Consider the following 21,801-nt stretch of genomic DNA (forward strand, 5'->3'; position numbering starts at 1 on the left):
AAAAAAATTAAAAAATTAAAAAAAATATAAAATATAATAAAATAATAAAAACTAAAGAAAAGCCAAGGAAAAGTAACAAAAGAAACAAAAGTAAAGAAAGGAAAACATGCACCTGGTGTTTTATTTGGAAGGTCATGGAGCCGTGACTAATGATAAACTGTGTGCTTGGAAAAAATGATTCCACATGGCTGTGATGTGAGTGATTGAATAGCCTTGGGGCATGATCCCAACTCGCACACCAAGTCCATGTTTACAGCACATGTGCACCAAAACCCGTGCACACACACAGGAAAACATTGGATGCTTCTTTGAAAGGCATGCAATTGGCATGCCGTGTCAAAGTGGCGTGCAGCTGGCGTCAGGTTGATGTCTCTGTCAATATCAAACACAGAGCCCAAACGGCTCTCTCCCCTCTCTTCAAACCGTGTCCTAGGGAGCCTAAAAGAGGAGGATGCGCCCAGTTGTCATGCATCGGAAAGAGAAGCTCCATAGGATTCGAATCAAGGGTTAATATCAACCCCATATGCCCATCGTCCTCTCCCTAGAAAATCTGAAAAGGTTTTTAATCTCTCTATTGACTTCTCTCATTTCCCCATTTCATCTCTACTCCCTCTCTCTTTTCTCTCAGACCCCATATCTCTGCTCTCTCTAGAAAAGCTAAAAAGGCTTTTAATCCTTCTCAATTCGGCATCCCTCTTCCTGCAAACCTTCCATTTTATTTTTCAGCCCTCTCTCTTTTCTGCACAACCCAAAACAATTGCGGTCATGGAAATGTAGACACATTTCAGCTCCAATCGTCCCACAGAGGTAAACATCACCCCTAACCTGGTGTAATCCATCTGATGATTTTTTTTTTTGATACAGAAAAGAAACAAACTAACAGAGGCTTGGCTGATTTGTGTAAGGGATGTCGGATCCGCAGAAGTCATAATGGGCAAAAGGAAAAACAACACTCGATTAGCTCAGATCCGAAACACAAAAAGGTAAACTCACAACCCTCCATAACTGATCTCTTACTGCATGTCTCATATAACTTCACCGCATGTGTAAAATCTGTACATCTCGTTAGGGTGCAAAGGTTATCGAGCTGGAGCTGAACAATAGCAAGGACAAAACAAACATTGAGGACATCGCGGACCCGAGTCATGCAGAGGTAACAATTTTATTCGCCACCAGTGATGACCCCAAATGCTGCTAAAAGCATGATTCAGTTGAATTTTGCGCGCTTAATGGATATTTAGGGCCCTTCGAGTCCAAATGCAACCTGCAAAAAAAAAAAAAAAAAAAAAAAAACACAGATTAAAAATCTAATTCGAGTAAATCCCAAAATAAAATACTGATTAACGAAAAACAATTGCTGTTTTTGTGTTTTTCAATTTTCTGATTTTTTTGTTTTGTTTTTGTTTTTTTTTTGTGATAAAGACTAGAAGGAAGAAAATAAAATGAACGAAAATAAAAAGAAAAGAGTTTAGAAAAATTGGGTTGCCTCCCAATAAGCGCTGTAGTTAATGTCTATAGCTAGACGTAGAGGAATGAATTGATAATCACGTCACTTGTTCTCTTATAATCAACCACTCCTTGATAGCATCATACAACAACAGTAGGTACGGAATGAGATGATGTTTGTCAATTATGTGTTTCAGGGAAGTGGTTGAATCCTTCATATTAGCCCTTCTATATGAATGAAATGTTGTAATAAAATAGGATCCCTTCCAGCAATGTTTACGTCTTCGTCGAACTGACTTAAACCTTGTATTTGACACCCACAATTTCTGCATTGGCCGAATTTCTTGACGAAGAATTAGGTTGCCATTAAGCTTTTTCTTTGTTTCCTTGTGGATCTTTGCCTGTTTGCAGGACTCATCTGGCATTTCTTTGAATTTGATGGGCTGTGCAGGTGCACTGTCCGTTACCGCCGCTAAAATTTTCTAATCAGTAAGCAGCTGTCCTATATTTAGATTTGTCAGAGTATTCATGCATTCTTGCTGCTTAGCGGGTCGCCTTGGAGTCTCGGGATAGTGCATGAGTGGCACACAGACTTTTGAAGGAGCAGATTCTATGGAATTTTCAAGGTCATCATGGGCTGTTTCCTCCTTTGGACGTGAATAACAGACAGATGGCTCCTCAGTTCCTGCACCAACCTCTTGATCATCATAGCTTTTCCCACGGTTTACTGCTTGAATTTGAAATCCTTCATTTGTTATTTCAATGTATAAGTCAGTTAATTCCAACAATTTAGCGAGCTTGTCCTCCACCGAAAGCTCTTGTGGCACATTAAGCTGCTCGAAATATTGCCCAAGATGCTCTTTCAAACTTTTAGTGTAGAACTCTGAATGGGGATTATTCCAGTTCCATTTTGAATCGATTCTCATATATATATACTCTTGGACATAATCTGGAAAATATTTCCTCTCAGGACATTGTAAAATATCATGGGTCCTTGAGTTGCAAAGAGCACAAACTGTAGGCTTAAATCCATAATAACCCTTTTCTGCTAATGACACCCAAAGAGGTGGTCCACCGGGTGTTAGAAAGAATTCAGGGGGCACTGCAAATTCCATTGTTGCATTGCTAAAAAAAAACAAATTGTAACTTACCAACCAAACAAAATCAGCAATTAAATAAAAAGATATATACAAAAATAATTAACCAAGAGTTGTAATCTGAGAAAAATAAAACCAAAACGAAAATTAATATTTCTATTTTTAGATATGTATAAACAGCAATAACGAATTGAAAATCCAATTAGTAGGAATTATTTTAAATAATCCCCGGCAACGGCGCCATTTTCTTGATAGGGATTTTTACTACTTTCTTTTGCTAGGGTGAAGCCTTGAGCCTTAGCATGAATATGTGATTTTTATTTAATTACTTATGATCGATTGCATGTGTACTTTGAATTGTTAATCACCGGGATAAAAACTATCTAATTGTCGTAATGCTTGATCATGCATCATCATAAATTCTTTGTACCTGACTTTGACGGGATAGCACTTTCACAACCTCTGAGTCACCTAATATTCATAGTCAAGCAACTGCATATGCAAAATTGGCTGAATCTGATGCTGTGAATGTGGAGCCAAAAATATTCACTAGGCGACACGTGGACTTTTGGACAAAAGAGGACAAAAATACCCTCGAGGCATACCGGGTTTCCTACACGCGAGCAGTGGAGAATCATCCATCAACCAAGTCAGGAGTACCCAAAATGGGTAACAATTCAAAAACTATTTCATTCCATATATGTTTTTACCTCATTTTTTCCTTATTCAATTAGCCATTTATTTCAAACATTCCATAACATCCTCAACCAATTAATATAATCAATATATTAAAGGCTAATTACATCATCAAATTAAGCCCAAAAATCACCCTAAAGGCCGGTTATCCCTTCTCCAAAGGGAGCCAGCCATTTCCTTCTTTTTTCACCATAATTTTCCTTTTTTGTGACATTGATTAGCCAATTATACAAAAAACCACCAAAACATTCATTTTATGTTTAATAGCCAAATAAATTGGCTAATTAAACCTAAATCAAACCTAAAAAACCCTAGCCACCTCCTATCCCTATAAATATACTCTCATTTCTCACCAAAAAGCCAATTCCAACACTTTGGCAAAAATCCCAAAATTCTCTAAACATTTTTTCTCTCTAAATTCTAACTTTGGCATCGGAGGTTCTTCGGCCAAAGCCCCCCCCACTCATCGTGGGCGCGTGAGGCTCTTGGCCTTAACCTAAGGTGTTAATTGTTTTGTGGTGCAAAATTGTCCAAGATCAAGGAGGAAGAAATTTGCATCCACAGTGAAGACTGGTGCTTTGAAGAGCAGTGCAGAGAAAGATAACCTTTATGATGAAAGTGGTCTTTTCATTGTTCTCCCTATTTCTGCTGAAAGCACTGGGATGCTACCAATTCGCAAGGGTAACAGTCTTCTTGATTATAAAACTTAATTTTGATATCATTTATTTGTTGTCCAAATTTGGGCACAACATAGGTACCAGCCGGGGGTGGAATTCCCATTTCAATATCTAGAGAAACAACAATATCCTTAAACCTTCGTATGAAACTACTTACTTTTCTGTATTGCCAATATTATATTGAGTCATAGAGGTCAAGAGTTTATGTGCTTCACAATTATGGTTTCATATCAATGGTTGTGCTTCCTAGCCATCTTTTATCTATACCCTTGTATGCCTTTTCAACAGAGGTGTTGCTCTTTCATTTAGTCTAGTTGTGTATGATAATTGATACCCCATATGGAATTGATTTGCTATTTGCTGGGCCATGGGCTTAAACTAATGTCATAGGAATACTCTTGGAATATTTCCTGGAAATACAATAAACGTTAAACTATTTCTACAAACCTTTGTTCTGACACACACACATATACCAGTTTCATTTTATTACTAAACATCCCTTAGAGTTTACTGAGAATTTGCAAACAGTTTACCTTTTCATCTCAGTGTCTCACATATATATGTCGGAATAATAACCAGTGGTTGTGATGACAGAAAATGTTAAAGGATCAAACCTTGTGTTGGAGGCAGTAGTTGAAGCAGAGGTAGCACGTAACGCCAAAGATTTCGTTTCACAACCTGAAAATCAAATACAGGGAACTGAAAAGTGCAAAAGGTGAGGACCTTATTCTTTGAAAAGTAAAGAATCATCACTTTGTTTTTGTTTGACATTTTGGGCATTTCTTGTTGCAGCATCATTGGGACCAATGAGAATTGTCATGTAATAGAGGTATTTTGTTCAGATATAAACTGGTTGCTGTAGTAGCATATGGGGATGTTTAGGGTGTAGGGTGTAAGGCCAGGTGTATATCAGATCAGATGTGGGTCAACTTGTTTTTGGGTGTGCATATTAAACACATTAGTTGCTCATCGCATATTTCTGTTTGCGTTTCTACATATTTACAGTACAGAAAGTGATTTATGTTTATATGAGACTTCTTTTTTAATAGGTTTCCTTGGGCAAGCAGCTACTGAAAGCAGGAAGTATCAGTTGGATGCAGAACTGCGTACCCTTTACCCTCTAGGGGGAAAAGTTCTTTAAAATTCAGCAGGTGTTTGATAAAAAGTCTTGCTTGATATTTTAGTTGTGATGTATGCAGTAGTAATATGTATTTGCTCAATACAATATGGACATGGAAATTAAAGATCCCCCAAGAGACCTTGCTCAATCACAGGTGGATGAATTATGCCAAAAACTTCGGGCTGGCTAACATGTCTATTTTCCATTCTCCATCACGCTCTTGCATGAAATTGTAAAACTTGAACACTTGCTGGAGCAGCTTGGACTTCTATGGATGAGCAGGTGGGAAAATAGACATGTCAGCTAACCTGAAGTCTTTGACGTAATTCATACACTGAAGATAGGGCAAGATTTCATTAGCGTTTCAGATCTTCAATTTCCATTTCCTTCTAGTAATGGGCTCATAAATATTAGAAGTGATCTTATGCTCTAGTGGGAAGTGTAAAAACATCCAATAGCTGCAAACTGATGTCCTTGGAATTTGGTCGGAATGTGTTTTACATGATGGTATTCCAATGGATTTGAAAGACAAACAGAGTAGTATGACCAAGAAGAGGCTTCAACCAACTAAATAACTTCTGACTAAGAGATACAGTGCATCTTTAGTTTGTTGAAGTCTCCTTTCGGTCATATTCTGCCATTTGTCTTTTAGATTCATTGGAATACGATCCACGAGAAATACAATTTGACCAAATTGCAATTTTTTAGCATGGACTTTTTTTTTTTTTTTTTTTTTTTTTTGCAGTGACTGGATTAAGGTTACTAAATTAGATATGTATGTTTTGGACTTCTCATTCTATATGTATGCTAATCTTCTGTAATAACAAATTCTGAAAACATCTCAAAATCGTAAAGGAAACGGAGAACGTTGCATATTTAGATGACGCCAAGTTATGAAGACGGATTCATACCATTTCTCTATATGAACTTTAGTCTCATTTTTGTTGATATTAAGTCTATTAACCTACGCATAAGTGGCTCATTCTCTCCTTTTGAAACTTGAATGGAAGAAAGATTGTTTGAAGTTTGCACCATGAATCAAGTAGAGACACGAACAAGTTCTGACAACGTAATTGACGAAAATTTTACGGTGCTCCAGAATTCAAAATATCCGGAGTGTACTAAAATTTACCATTGAGTGAAGCAAAGATATTTTTAGTAGTATATTATGAACTGCAGTATGAGTTTCCAACTGAAGCAAAAAGACGCGTCACGCTTCCATTAAACTGTCCCATACGAATGATGCCTATTCCATGAGAGTTGTAAGCTTTAGGATCGTGCTAAGTTGATGGACAAATAAAAATGCACACCGTATGTAGGACTTATCGAGACAAAATCCACCACTAGAAAAATTCTCGGTCTCTCAAGCCAGACTAGCACTAAATGAAACAAACGCTTTGTCTTTGCGCCTTTGTTGCTCGATCACTTATATCAAGCAAAACAAAAAACCAGAAACATGAAAGAGGAGCAGAAACCAAGGAATTGTTTCTGAGATTTGTTTCAGAAGTTTGTTTTTGTGATTTTTAAATCCCCTAATTTCATCTTGGACCTCCTTGTTGAGGATTGCATGTAATCTTTGTTTGGGGTCTGATTGTTTTGCGCTGCTAGGTATTTTTTGAGGGGATAACGAAGAGTAGACATAAATGTTAATTTTAAATTTGAAGCATATAGAATTTCACCACAAGGATTTAAATTCTAATTTTTTTACCACGGAAGCCTTTTGGCTACTCAGATATTTTAATTGTTAAATTTTTTGTTTAAAATAAAAAATAAACTGTAATAATAGAGAAGTCCGAAGTATTAAACAATGTGGAATAATTTAGTTTGGCTTGCGTCCTTGCCGTCTTGAGGGTTGTTGGATTAAAACATTAAGCTAAAATTCCGACAAATACACAAAAAGGTGACGCTGTGGTACTTGGACAGTGTCCGATCGGACTTTGTTATAAAATTTCTCCTTTGACGGTTTGACTAAAAAAACAACATCAGTGTGACGCAGGCCCTTACGTTTACTTAGGATTACAGAAGAGTAGAAGAGTAGAAGATTAGCAGACTGCTCGCTCATTTTACTAAACAGCCCCTCTTCTTCGTATATCTATCTCCTGCTCCCTCGCTTTGCAATCTAATCATTCAGGCCGAAACAAGAACAACCGCAGTTAACCAGCAATGGCAGGAGTAGTGAGGAGGATCAAGTTGGGTTCTCAAGGCCTTGAGGTCTCCGCTCAAGGACTTGGCTGCATGGGCATGTCCGCCTTCTACGGCCCTCCCAAGCCCGATGAAGACATGATCGCTCTCATCCACCATGCCGTCGCCACCGGCGTCACCTTCCTCGACACCTCCGACATCTACGGCCCCTACACCAACGAAATTCTCCTTGGCAAGGTTAACTTTTGTTTTACTTCTTTCCTCACAACCACAATCACTCACTCTGATAGTTTTTGTTAGTAACTTTTTGGATTTGGAATTGTTTGGATTGTTGAACTGAATGGATTGATGATGACATCAATTGGCTTGTCTTCTTCACTCTTGTTCTTCTTGAGAGAGAGAGAGGAGAGAGAGAGAGGAGAGAGAGAGAATAAAATATAACTTTGCTTTGTGGGTTGTGTTTGGGTTTTTTGGGGGAATGAACTAATGGTCGATTGAATTGGGTTCGAATCGATTTACTCTTGTTCCTGTAGTGAATTTATATGTAATTGCTTTATAGGTTTTGTTTGGTTTGATGTTGAATTGAGTGGAATGATGATGGAGTGAATTGGGTTTTGTTTGGTTTGATGAGGAACAGGCTCTCAAGGGAGGGGTACGGGACAAGGTTGAATTGGCCACAAAATTCGGTATCAGCTTTGCGGATAACAAGAGGGAGATTCGAGGTGACCCTGCGTATGTGAGAGCTGCTATCGAGGGTAGCCTGAAACGCCTTGGCGTTGGTTCTGTTGATCTCTATTATCAGCATCGGGTTGACACCCGTGTCCCCATTGAAGTCACAGTATGTTTTCTTCACCTTCTAAGTTTTTATCTCTTTTTATTTACAATTATAGATCAATGTGGTTACTAAATTGTATAATATTTATATTGTCTGCAATGAATTGTGTTGATGCACAAAATCAGTAAGGACTTTGGTACAACAGAAAGTATTAAGTTTGTGACATTCGATAGAATGCTCTGGTCACTAGTGTGGATAAGTATGTAAATGGATAAAGACAGGGAAGTAAACACAAGATGTACATGGTTCATTCAGATTGGCTACGTACACGGAGTAGGGAGTAGAGAAGTTCTCATTAATTGTGAAGGGTTTACACAAGTACATAGGTTCAAGCTCTCCTTTAGTGAGTACTAGTGAATGATTTAGTACAAATGACATTAGGCAATATTGTGGGAGAATGATCTCCTTTTATAGAAGAGAGTTTCTAGCTTTGTTTTGACATTGACACGTGTCGTGTTGTGATTGGCTTTTGATGTTGACACGTGTCGCGCTATGATTAGCTTCTGATGTCGACACGTGTCGTGTTGTGATTGGCCTCCTGGTTGGAGGAAAACTCTTCTGGATCCTTGACGGTATAACGTTGACCGGTGCTCAGTAGTTTCGGGATTGGTCAAGTATGGTACAAACAAATTGAGTGTTGAGAATGAATCCCACATTGATGGGAGGAGAGACCTTGCATGAGCTTAAAAGTGATTGAGCTATTCCTTATATGGCCAATTGGTTTTATAGTGGAACCTCAAACTTTCTTTATTGCATCATAGCAAATTGTCTCACATGTGAAACCCAATGGCCATACGTTCTCCATATCACCTGATTTGCCTACGTGCTCGGCTTGAAAATTCGCCAAACGTGAGGTGGCTTGTTGTCACTGATGAGTGTAATATTTTCTCTTTACATTTCTCCTCATAGTTGCAAAATGCTAAGTGATGACAAAGGAGTTACAAAAGTTTAAACTCGTCTTAATATATGTCAACCTTTAGATGTTGGTTTGTGTAAATCTTCTTAATAATTATAACTACAAGAAGTTAAAAAGGTCTTAATTATATTAGAGGGGGCAGGCAGGTGGGCTGGTATATGATTGTTATTAGCTTTTATCATATGTGTGCGTTGTGTCATCTTCATCATATGTCTGAACTCTGTTCTACATAAAATTTGAATTCTTTATTTGATACATGATGGCTATTCAACATGGTGATTATTGTGCTTGCATCCTATTGTTGGGACCTGGGATAACTACCAGATGCATATCTTTTGAAACTTTAAATCTTGAATTATGCAAAGTGCGTTCATAGTTAACCACCATTCCTTTAACATGATTGGCCACTATCCTCCTCTATTTAAGTGCCTTTGTTGCATCCAAATTAGTCTAATTATGTAATGCATGGTATAATTATCTGTCGGCTGTAGCTATGTCACGTTTCTTACTAGACTGGTGCATCATGATTCACCTATTTTGCAAGGTTGGGGAAATGAAGAAACTAGTTGAAGAGGGTAAGATAAAGTACATTGGTCTATCGGAGGCCTCAGCTTCCACAATAAGAAGAGCGCATGCTGTTCATCCAATAACAGCTGTGCAGTTGGAGTGGTCATTGTGGTCAAGAGATGTGGAGGAAGATATAATTCCTACTTGCCGGTGAGGCTTAATAGGACTAACTAAAGTTTGTTTTAGGAGGTAGCAGCCAATGTTAATCTCATTTTCCTATCTTCTCAGGGAGCTTGGCATTGGTATTGTTGCATACAGTCCTCTAGGAAGAGGATTCTTTTCATCAGGTGCTAAGTTCGTCGACAATCTAGCCAATGATGATTTCCGAAAGGTTTGTTGATATGTTTCATAATTATATATTCTGAAGTACAAAAGTCCATGTACATTAAAGAACATTGTAGCATCCTCATGCTATTATTGTGAATATATCCCTAAGTCATCAAGTTAGGAAATGACTTCTCGAAATTTAGTAATCGCTCCTAGCAGCCTTCCTCTAGTGGAACTTATGCAGTAAAGGTTTAATTTTCTAACTTATGTATCCAAGTGGACCTGATTTATTCCGACGTTAGAGGCATAAACATCCTTAATATAATCATGTTTTAAGGTAACAAATTCTTAGAGTAGCATATAAGGCCAAATGAGATTATTTTTTCTTTAAAAAAAATTATAATGGTTGTTTTTGCCATTCACGTCCTACACCATTATAATTTGAAGAGTCAAAGTTTGAAGCCAGGTTGCCCATCTGCCTCTCCTTATTTCTATGAAAGTTACTGCAATTTTGCAATTTTGTTTTCATCTCAGGTAGATTAACCATTTGGCAATTGACAGTTTGCCATCAGGCCAACCTGCCTTACTTTACTTCTTTACGACAATCCTCAGCTATTTTTTAGTTAATGCCATGAAAAGAAGGGATTGGTGCCCAACATTCGATCGAGGAATCTGTATTGTGTTGCTACAAAGTTATGCTGAATATGCTTATCATGCCATTTGATAAAGTCATTAATCTTGTTGCTTGTATATATGTGGCTTGTTGTTTGCAGTATCTACCCAGGTTCCAAGCGGAGAACCTAGAGCATAATAAAACAATATTCGAGCGGGTTAGTGATCTTGCAGCAAGGAAGGGGTGCACCCCATCTCAGCTAGCACTGGCCTGGGTTCATCACCAAGGGAATGATGTGTGTCCTATACCCGGAACCACCAAGATTGAGAATTTTAACCAGAATATTGGAGCTCTATCTGTGAAACTGACACCAGAAGAAATGGCTGAGCTTGAATCTTATGCTTCAGCAGATGCGGTTAAAGGAGGCAGATATATGGATGACTTTAGTACTTGGAAGAACTCTGAAACTCCGCCACTGTCTTCATAAGAGCCACATGAGTATGTGCAGTGCCACTGTCTTCATGTCATGGTGTTGTCTCTGCATTTTATGCTCTTCTGAATATCCTTGCGGTTCCGAGAATAAGTAGTGTATGCTACATTGTATGTTATGGCTGAGTCTGAGACAATAGACATTTTGTACGCAAATTTCCTCGTGTTTTTGTATCAAAACTTTGAACTCTTTTTAACTTAATTTTGGACATGGTTGCGTCTTAGCTTCAATTGTTTTGACTTCCAGTTTTTAGTAGATTACAACCAAAATATGAGATTGCCTAGCAAGAAACCAAGATTACGTTTTGTTTTCTAATTTTCGATGTAGGTTGAAAATACATTTTCCAATGGTGTCAATATAAGTTCAAGAAGCTAAAACGGTTCACTAACGTCTAGTTAATTTCTGCAACCGTGGAGGATATTTTTTTTTTCTTTACAATGATATATTTACACTAAAGTAAGAAAGTGGGACTAAGGGCGGGTTTGGTATTACTGTGCTTTGAAAAAAAGCTGATTTGAGAATAAACGACTGTGCTGTGAGAATAAGCGGCTGTGAAATAAATCAGCATAGTGTTTGGTAAACTTTTTTGTAAAAGTGCTTTTGGAAAAAAAAGCAGTCTAATAGTGGGTCTTTTCATTAAAGAAGCACTGTAGCTCCGTGTGCTTTGAAAAAAAGCCAGTTTTCCAAAGCTGCAAATAGCAGCTTCAGCTTTTTCCTTTGATTTCAGCTTATTCTCACTGCAGCTTCCAAAATAAGCCTTTTTTTTTCAGTTTACCAAACACCTAAAACCCTCACAGCTTTTTTTCATGGGTGCTTTTTTTTTTAAGCACCTCACTCCCAAACTAGGTCTAAGGTCAACCATAACAAAATTGGTATCGAACTTCAAATTCGAACTTAAGACGTTCCACTTGTAAGTCGATATGAATACTACTAGATTATATTACTAAGTGAATTTGGTTTATCGTAACATTTAAAAGATAATGATATTTACGAGTAGTACTAAAGGCTCCAAGCCTCCAAACTATTACAAAATCATAATGCTATTTAGACGTCCAAAACTAACATAATTACTGACATTCCCTAATAGAAATGGGCTATACTATTATAAGTGGGATCTACCTGCATTAAAAAGTATCAGTGTGTCAATTTTGGTATTTCTAAATAACATTACTTAATACCAACTGATATTATAGTATATGGTTGATTTCTTGTGCGTATTTCTAAAGCTCATTATTCGGGTTTGACTTCAATAGTTAAGCTTACTAAGTAATTCGACTTTTTAAACAATGTTCCCTGTTTGAGTTTTAAACTCAATCTTCATCATTCATTTCCTAAACTACTCATTACTTCAAGACTATTGAAAAAAAAAATTACATTTATTTTGTCATATCCTGTGTCACATCAATTAGAAGAACAGTCGGTTACACTCGTGGAGAGATCAGACTTGGGTGGCACGTCGTTGAAAATTGTTTATGGCGTTTTGCTTACATTAGTAGTTGCAAGAAGGTAAAATTGAGCCTTTGAATAACAAGCCCAGGTACAAATTCTTCGGATTTTATATTTTAACTGTTAGATCAGATGAATTTATTTATTTTTCTTAAAATTAAAAAATTATACGCACTTGCAAGTGTTCTTTTACTACAGTGGTAAAAATGTGTTGTGCCCTTACATGAAGACGTAGATTCGAACCCATCGGTGGCTAATCTAACATTTAACTAACTAACGCTATTGCTCGACTAAAAAAAAATAAAAAATCATACGCATCGTTAGATAGATCTGTAAGTGGAATGTGTTGATGCACAAAATCAGCGAGGACTTTGGTACAACAGAAAGTGTTAAGTTTGTGACCTTCACTAGATTGCTCCGGTCACTAGTGTGAATAAGTATGTAAATGGATAGGGACAGGAAAGCAATCACAAGATGTACGTGGTTCACCCAGATTGGCTACGTCCACGGAGTAGAGGAGTTCTCATTAATTGTGAAGGGTTTACACAAGTACATCGGTTCAAGCTCTCCTTTAGTAAGTACTAGTGAATGATTTAGTACAAATGACATTAAGAAATATTGTGAGAGAATGATCTCTATTTATAGAAGAGAGTTTCTAGTTTCATTCTGACATTGACACGTGTCGTGTATTGGCTTCTGATATTGACACATGTCGTGCTATGATTGGTTTCTGATGTCGACACATGTTGCGCTGTGATTGGCCTCCTGGTTGGAGGGAAACTCTTCTGGGTCCATAACGGTATAACATTGACCGATGCTCAGTAGTTTCGGGATTGGTCAAGTATGGTACAAACAGTGCTCCCCTAAGTTCCCGAGTGAGGGAAGCTCCTCGGTTGGGGACTTGCAAGATCCAAGCTATTGAGTAATCACGAAACTTCTAAGTACCGAAGTGTGGTATCATTTTCACTTGCCTTATCTGTCTCATACGTAGCTGTGGCATCTTCTCTGGAAGTACTTTTCCTCCATCCAGGGGTGGTATCTTTAACCGATGAAGATGCACAAGGTAATGTATCAATTTCACTTGAAGCTTACTTGTAGTTTCGGGCTTGGTCAAGTGCGATACAAAACCTTATAGTAGGAGTCCCCCAAGTCGCCGAGCTAGGAGATTTGCCGAAAGAGGTAATAGACAAGGTAAGCAATCAGACTTCCAAGCAAGCAACCTGGATTGAAGGTTCGACTTCGGCTTTCAGTTGATTGTTCTCCTTCTCCTTGTGTCGTAAACAGCAACAAGGATAAGGAGAAGCAAATGGAGAAGAGATGATATGAGATACTTTTGCTTTTGAAGAAGTAACTTTCCACAGGCTTATTCTTGAACTGGGCTGGAGGGTTTTCTGGTTTCCTCCAGAGTATAAGGCCGACTCAAGAATTTGAGGGTCAAAACAAGTCCATCAAATCAAGAGTGCGTTCGACCTTGATGATATGAGATACTTTTGCTGTTGACGAAGTAATAGATGAATCGGCACGTGTTCCGTTGCGCTTGTCTCCACATGCTTCCTTGTATCCTTCTCACTTGCCCTGTCTGTTCCTCAGGTAGATGTGGTATCTTTTCCGGAAGCATAAGATGTTAAAGATGAGTACTCGAGAGCAATGCCAGGTAAGTAATCAGGCAAGGGGTTCCAGGCAGTCAGTTCCTGACTGGAAGCTTGATTCCAAGTGCTGACTGCTTGCTCTCTTTCTCCTTGTCTAGCAGGTAAGAACAAGGGCAAAGGAAAAGATAGGGAAAAAGCATGATATGGGATACTCTTGCTTTTGACCCTGATGATATGAGATACTCTTGCTCTGGTGTGGCTAGTTTGCATAGGTATTATTGGGGGGGGGGGAAGAAAGCTGAGTATTTCGAGAGGCTTCGTTGGGAGTGCCCTCTCATAAATGAGGAAAGGTTGAGCATTTTTGCAGGCCTGCCTGTCCGTGGAGGATGGATGTCGACATATATAGGAGTCTCCCTAACAACAAGTAGTAATGCTATTCCTTTACCTTTCTTGGTCGTAGCAATGTAGTGGGAGCTGCAAGCTTCACGTGTTTTAACTTTGTCAGAGCACTTTGAAAAAGTGGTATGTGGTATCTGGAAAGCTGATGTTGCGTGTGAAGATTGCATACAAGCTTTATCCAAGGAAATCTGGCTCTCGAAGTTTAGAGAGCGATGCTTCTTCGATTTTCGAACAAGCAATCCTGTCGGGGATCTGGCTCTTGAGATTCGGAGAACGGTGCCTCTTAGACTTTTGAGAAAGCAATCTTGTTGGGAGTCTGGCTCTTGAGATTCGGAGAGCGATGCCTTTTCGATTTTTGAGAAAGTAATCCTGTTGGGAGTCTGGCTCTTGAGATTTGGAGGGCGGTGCCTGTAATAATGCTATTCCTTTACCCTTCTTGGTCATAGCAATGTAGTGGGAGCTGCAAGCTTCACATGTTTTAACTTTGTCAGAGCGCTTTGAAAAAGTGGTATGTGGTATCTGGAAAGCTGATGTTGCGTGTGAAGATTGCACACAAGCTTTATCTAAGGAAATCTGGCTCTCGAAGTTAGGAGAGCGGTGCCTCTTTGGTTTTCGAACAAGCAATCCTGTCGGGGATCTGGCTCTCGGGATTCAGAGAACGGTGCCTCTTCGATTTTTGAGAAAGCAATCCTGTTAGGAGTCTGATTCTTGAGATTCGGAGAGCAGTGTCTCTTCGATTTTTGAGAAAGTAATCATGCTGGGAGTTTGGCTCTCGAGATTCGGAGAGTGGTGCCTCTTTGATTTTTGAGCAAGCAATCTTGTTGGGAGTGTTTTCTCGAATGTGAGTAAAGGTTAGGCATTTTTGCCAGTCTGCCTTGCTACGGAGCACGGAGGTTGACACACATTGGGACTTTTTAGTTATCAAGCAGTGGTGCTGTTCCTTTACCCTTGTGGGTAATAGTAGGGTAGCTGGATCTTCAAAATTTATGTATCTAAACTTAGTCAGAGATCTTTGTCAAAGTTATCAGTGGTACTCGAGGAGCTGATGTTATGTGTGAAAAGTGGTGCCTCTTCGAAATCCGGAGAGTGATGCCTCTTCGATTTTTGAACCAACGGCCTTGTTGCCCGTTCTTTTATAAGGGCACCAATTGTGTGCAAGAAGTACATTCAGAGAGTTATTGCTTGTAGGAATTTTTTCCTTACTTCAGAGATCACCTCATTTCTCCTTCATCATTTCTGAGAATGTCTGGCCTATCCGACCGTCGTTTTGACTTGAACTTTGGTGAAGAGGCAGCCATGCCTTCTCAAGACAACATATGGCGCCCATCCTTTTTACTCTCCTACTGGTCCTCTTACCGTTGGGGACTTTGTGATGAAGAATGATATGACCGCTGCGGTGGTGGCCAGGAACCTTCTGACTCCCAAAGATAACAGACTATTTTCCAAACGATCTGATGAGTTGGCTGTTAAGGATTCTCTGGCTTTAAGTGTTCAGTGTGCAGGTTCTGTGTCTAATATGGCCCAACGCCTATTTGCTCGAACCTGCCAAGTTGAATCATTGGCGGCTGAAGTGATAAGTCTCAAACAGGAGATCAGATGGCACAAGCATGAGAATAAACAGTTGCACAGGCTCGCACATGACTATGCTACAAACATGAAGAGGAAGCTCGACCAGTTGCAGGAATCTGATGGTCAGATTTTACTTGATCATCAGAGGTTTGTGGGTTTGTTCCAAAGGCATTTATTGCCTTCGTCTTCTGAGGCTGTACCGCGTAATGAAGCTCCAAATGATCAACCTTCGGTGCCTCTTCATTCTGAGGTTCTGCCTAGTACTGAGGCTCCAAATAATCACCCTCTGGTGCCTCCTCTTTCTGGGGCTTTGCCGACTACTAAGACTTCTCCTGAGCAACCTTTATGAAGGCTCCCTCTTGTTTGTTTATTTTGATTCATGTATATGTACATATTTGTAACTTATTGGAGATATCAATACACAAGTTTTGCTTCATTTCAACGTATTGTGTTAAATACACCAAGGCCTTCTTCACTAAGTTCTTTGAATTTTTCCTTTTGTTAAAGCTTGTATGTTGAAGCTTTGTGAGTGAAGCATGTAGGTTGAGGTAGTGCTCCCTTAATTTCCCAGTGAGGAAAACTTCTCGTTTGGAGACTTGAAAAATCAAAGTCACTGAGTGGTCGTGAGACTTTCGAGTATCAAGGTGCAGTAGCATATGGTAGGAGTCCCCCAAGTCTCCGGTCGAGGGAGTTGACAAATGAGGCATTTCCTTTCTAAGTGGTAGCCCAAAACTCCTTCTTCATATATATTTGTTATGAAGGTTGTTAGGCCTAAAGAAGAGGAGGCTTAGGCAATTTTCGAAATTTTTTTTTTCAATTTTTTTTTTCGAATTTTTTGAATTTTTGAATTTTTGAATTTTTGAATTTCTGAAAAAAAAAAATTAAATAAATAAATATATATATATATATATATATATATTTTAAAGCTTTGTAGGTGAAGCTTTGGTGTTGAAGTTTTGTAGGTGAAGCTTTGAGGTTGAAGCTTTTGTTGGGCACCATGAATTGATTTCGCTTCACACTATCTTGATCAAGATAGTGTGAAGCTTTTGTAGGTGAAGCTTTTGTGTTGAAGTTTTGTAGGTGAAGCTTTTGTGGGTCAAGCTTTTGTAGGTGAAGCTTTTGTGGGTCAAGCTTTTGTGGGTCAAGTTTTTGTGAGTGAAGCTTTTGTGGGTGAAGCTTTTGTAGGTCAAGCTTTGTTGGGCACCATGAATTGATTTTGCTTCACACTATCTTGATCAAGATAGTGTGAAGCTTTTCTAGGTGAAGCTTTTGTGTTGAAGTTTTGTAGGTGAAGCTTTTGTAGGTGAAACTTTTGTGGGTGAAGTTTTGTGGGTGAAGCTTTTGTGTTGAAGCTTTTGTAGGTGAAGCCTTGGAGTTGAAGCTTTGTAGGTGAAGCTTTGGAGTTGAGGCTTTTGTTGGGTACCATGAATTGATTTTGCTTCACACTATCTTGATCAAGATAGTGTGAAGCTTTTGAGAATTTATAGTTGTCCTCCATTGATGAAGCTTTTGTTGGTGAAGCTTTTGTGTTGAAGCTTTGTAGGTGAAGCTTTGTAGGTGAAGCTTTGGAGTTGAAGCTTTTTTTGGGTACCATGAATTGATTTTGCTTCACACTATCTTGATCAAGATAGTGTGAAGCTTTTGAGAATTTGTAGTTGTCCTCCATTGATGAAGCTTTGTTGAATTTCCTTTTTTTTTTTTTTGGGAAACTAGAAATTTGAAAATGTGGGAGAGAAAACATATACAAATTTTGCTTTCACACTGTTGAGCAAGAGATTGTGATGCAAGCCACACCTTGTAGTAGTCGAAGGTTTGGATGAACCATATAAATTGAATTTGCTTCGAAGGTTTGAGAATTGTAGTTGCCCTCCATTGATGAAGCTTTTGTTGGCACCATAAATTGGTTTTGCTTTACACTGTCTTGATCAAGAGTGTGTGAAGCTTTTGAGAATTGTGGTTGAACTCCTTTGATGAAGCTTTTGTTGGCACCATAAATAAGTTTTGCTTCACACTGTCTTGATCAAGAGTGTGTGAAGCTTTTGAGAATTGTGGTTGCCCTCCATTGATGAAGCTCTTGTTGGCACCATAAATTGGTTTTGCTTCACATTGTCTTGATCAAGAGTGTGAATTTTTTGAGAATTGTGGTTGAACTCCTTTGATGAAGCTCTTGTTGGCACCATATATTGGTTTTGCTTCACACTGTCTTGATCAAGAGTGTGTGAAGCTTTTGAGAATTGTGGTTGCCCTCCATTGATGAAGCTCTTGTTGGCACAAAAAATTGGTTTTGCTTCACACTGTCTTGATCAAAAGTGTGTGAAGCTTTCTACGAGTTGTAGTGTTTGCATTGTTACAGAGGGGAAATGTTTGAAGCAGATGCAAGAGGGCTGAATAGCTTGATCTTTGTATGCCATGCACCGAAGTTGTTGTTGGCTTGTAATACGACTTTGTTGGTGACTATAACTCTTGTTGGGTATAAGTGCTCCCCTAGTTGAGTTGTCAAGCTTGAGGGTTTTTATTATTTGTGAATGCTAAGAGTTCACATGTACAAGTTGTACCACTCGTCTTCTGGTAAGTGGAATGGATGGTGAGTTGCTTTCATCACTTGGTTGGTGGTACGAAGGTGAGTTCTTTCATAACCTTTCATCACATTTCATCACCTGGTTGGTGGCACGAGGATGAGTTCCTTCTTCCCTTGGTAGGTGGCATGAATGGCAAGTTGCCAAATGATATTAGAGTACGGGTTGTACATTTCATCACCTGGTTGGTGGCACGAAGATGAGTTCCTTCTTCACCTGGTTGGTGGCATGAGTGGCAAGTTGATAAATGATATTAGAGTACGGGTTGTACATTTCATCACCTGGTTGGTGGCATGAAGGAGAGTACGAGTTGTACATTTCATCACCTGGTTGGTGGCATGAAGATGAGTTCCTTCTTCACCTGGTTGGTGGCATGAGTGACAAGTTGCCAAATGATATTAGAGCACAGGTTGTACATGTCATCACCTGGTTGGTGGCATGATGGAGAGTACGGGTTGTACATTTCATCACCTGGTTGGTGGCATGAAGATGAGTTCATTCTTCACATTTCATCACCTGGTTGGTGAGAATAAGGGCAAGGTGTCGAGGCAAATTGTAGCAAGTGTCGAATGACACAAAGTATGTTGAACCCTTTTGAAGCACAGTTGGCTTATGTATGGATGTGTTGGAATGTATAATGTTTATGTGTGAATGTGTTGGAATGTATGATGTTTATGTTGATTGATATAAGTGATGCTTATGAATGTTTTGCTATGCATGAAGGGATCAATGCTTTTGATATGTGAACCATGTTGGTTGTAACACTTGGTATCACATACTTTTTATCAAAGTATGCATGTTGAAGCTCTGAGTTAGAGTATAAGGGTAGGTCAGCGTAGACCAAGTGTTCTAGTGCTAGGAACGCAAAAGACTCAGAAGAAGTTGTCTGAATTCCCTCTTCTTTAAATATTTGCCGAATGGCTTGTGTGACAAAAGATCTGAAGCGGTTGAGAGTCAAAACATTTGTAATGTGTATGCCTTCTTATAATAGCATTTCTTTCAGTACCTAGTCCTTCACTTTGAAAGAGTGAGGCTTGGCCCTATAGTCATAATAGTCGACGGTACATTCACCCCTGGTTGTCTTGATACGAACTTTTATCCCTCTTGTTGTAATGGGCTTGTTGAGAGTAAAATCATTCCTTTTACCAAGAGACAACGTTTGGTGACTTAGCGAGTAGCTAAATGAGTCAGGAAATGATGCAATGGATGTCTGAATGGCCAAGATCTCCTCACTTGGTAGAACTTGACTTCCACTTCCCACTTGTTGATAGAGGTTAACCATATGGGGGTTCCCTTGGTATATTCTTGCTTCGGCGGAGGCGTGGTTGTAAGCATGTGACATCACCTCAGAGTAAGTCTTCCAAGTGTTGGCATTGATCATGTACTTAAAGAAATAATCACGTAAGCCTGCCGTGAAGCCCTTGAGGGTGATCTTGTCATCTGCCTCAGTGTAGCGACAATACTCATGGCTGAAGCAACCGGTATACTCTCGTAATGACTCGTCTGGCTTCTGGCGAATAGTGTACAAGTCATCTGCAGAATGCAAGCGATCGGTCTGGAAGATGTGTTGAGAAACAAACAGTTTCCTCAGTTCCTCAAATGAGTCTACTGTCTTAGGTGGAAGACAACAATACCAGTTTAGAGCTCCGCCAGAGAGGGTGGAGGGGAAGAGAAGACATCGCTCTTCGTCGGTGTGCATCTGATATGCCATGGTGGACTCAAAGAGGTTAAGGTGTTCAATTGGGTCCTCCCATCCAGTATATAGTTGTAAACCAAGCTTTTGTTTTGTCTTCGCTTGAAGGGGGTGTCGAGGATCTTCCTTGTGAGAGGGCCAGGCCTAGGTTGGTTCCAGTTAGGTATCTCGACCTGACGTTCGGCCTTCAACTTTTTTACTTCTTCAAGGAGCTGTAGGACAATGGGGTCTTGAGTGGAGCCATGTACCATTGGAATTTTATTTCGTAAGTCTCTATCGCCTCTTGGAAGTAGGACAGTTTGATCAAGGGCGTGTAGTTTTTTCTTGGACTCACCGTACTGACTTCTAGGGCGAGTTTGTCGGAATACCTCAGAGTCCCCTGTACCTTCATGTTCCTCTGGAACCTGTTGTTCCTTCCCTAGATTGGCAACGGGCCTGGGTCGTAGGAGGGGACTGAGTCTTTCAGAAACCCTTGGGTCATTGATCTTCGAGCATATGTGGAGAGGATTTTCTCAACGTTGCTTTAGGAAGTCTTAGCAGTCATGATAAACGGCTTTCGATCATTCTAACCCTTCTGCAAGGAGGTGTTTTCCTCCACTTCTCCTGCTTTGGGTCGAAGCATCTGGGTTGAGAGAAGTCTCATGTTGATCAATGTTTTGATGATTAGCTCGTTCCTCATCAGGGATCCCATGTCAAAGGGAGGTGACCCTCCGTGTTGGGGGGTACCCAGATGATGTTTGATGTCCACAGGGGCAACGAGCTCGCGTGTTTGAGCACGTCTAGTTTCGTGGAGCATCTCAAAGTGCTTCTCATACTGCTCATGGAGGACCTCATTCTTCATTGCTATCTTGTTGTTTTGAGCTTCTAGCTCATCGACTTTAGCTTGAAGAGCAACCCTTTTTCCTTCATTCTTTCGTTGCTTTGCACTAGGTGCAAGAAGGGTGTCATTCTGTGTGTTGTGGCTTCTTTCACTCCTCATGTTGGAGAGGGATGCCTCGTCAAAAGAGAGCGTACGAATGGTGGAAACCAGCTTGGCAAAGCTGAAGAGAGTGGGAATAAGTGTCGTTCCCACAGACGGCGCCAAATGTTGATGCACAAAATCAGCGAGGACTTTGGTACAACAGAAAGTGTTAAGTTTGTGACCTTCACTAGATTTCTTCGGTCACTAGTGTGAATAAGTATGTAAATCGATAGGGACAGGGAAGAAATCACAAGATGTACGTGGTTCACCCAGATTGGCTACGTCCACAGAGTAGAGGAGTTCTCATTAATTGTGAAGGGTTTACACAAGTACATCGGTTCAAGCTCTCCTTTTGTAAGTACTAGTGAATGATTTAGTACAAATGACATTAGGAAATATAGTGAGAGAATGATCTCTATTTATCGAAGAGAGTTTCTAGTTTCATTCTGACATTGACACGTGTCGTGTTGTGATTGGCTTCTGATATTGACACGTGTCATGCTATGATTGGCTTCTGATGTTGACACATGTGGCGCTGTGATTGGCCTCCTGGTTGGAGGGAAACTCTTCTGGGTCCTTGACGGTATAATGTTGACCGGTGCTCAATAGTTTTGGGATTGGTCAAGTATGGTACAAACAGAATACATCATGCATGCCATCCATACTTAATAGTACGTGTGGAGCCAAAAATAATCACAAGAC

The 21,801-nt window shown here is 39.6% G+C and overlaps 1 protein-coding gene and 2 long non-coding RNA genes across 3 annotated transcripts; all 3 read left to right on the forward strand.

Annotated features, from left to right (window-relative positions):
• The first annotated feature begins 452 nt into the window (after nt 1-452).
• On the forward strand, nt 453-2,361 carry LOC139190720 (uncharacterized). Its single transcript, XR_011575075.1, has 4 exons — nt 453-807; nt 906-983; nt 1,070-1,153; nt 1,898-2,361. It is a non-coding gene; the product is annotated as an uncharacterized lncRNA (long non-coding RNA).
• Nucleotides 2,362-3,617: 1,256 nt separating this feature from the next.
• On the forward strand, nt 3,618-5,489 carry LOC139190359 (uncharacterized). The gene is made up of 3 exons (XR_011574534.1): nt 3,618-3,920; nt 4,511-4,631; nt 4,966-5,489. It is a non-coding gene; the product is annotated as an uncharacterized lncRNA (long non-coding RNA).
• A 1,388-nt stretch (nt 5,490-6,877) lies between these two features.
• On the forward strand, nt 6,878-11,096 carry LOC103443370 (probable aldo-keto reductase 2). Its single transcript, XM_008382208.3, has 5 exons — nt 6,878-7,415; nt 7,816-8,016; nt 9,474-9,646; nt 9,725-9,827; nt 10,537-11,096. Exons 1-5 carry the CDS (start codon nt 7,200-7,202, stop codon nt 10,861-10,863), a joined length of 1,020 nt encoding a protein of 339 aa, XP_008380430.3. The 5' UTR covers nt 6,878-7,199; the 3' UTR covers nt 10,864-11,096.
• The last annotated feature ends 10,705 nt before the right edge of the window (nt 11,097-21,801 follow it).

The sequence above is a fragment of the Malus domestica genome, chromosome 13, assembly GCF_042453785.1.
Source record: "Malus domestica chromosome 13, GDT2T_hap1".
NCBI lineage: Eukaryota > Viridiplantae > Streptophyta > Magnoliopsida > Rosales > Rosaceae > Malus > Malus domestica.

Bases quoted from the DNA above. Each gene is read 5' to 3' on its own strand.
- LOC103443370 (XM_008382208.3), top strand. From the start codon at position 7,200: ATGGCAGGAGTAGTGAGGAGGATCAAGTTGGGTTCTCAAGGCCTTGAG. The intron at 7,416-7,815 runs GTTAACTTTTGT...GATGAGGAACAG, and splicing joins ACGAAATTCTCCTTGGCAAG to GCTCTCAAGGGAGGGGTACG. The intron at 8,017-9,473 runs GTATGTTTTCTT...CTATTTTGCAAG, and splicing joins GTGTCCCCATTGAAGTCACA to GTTGGGGAAATGAAGAAACT.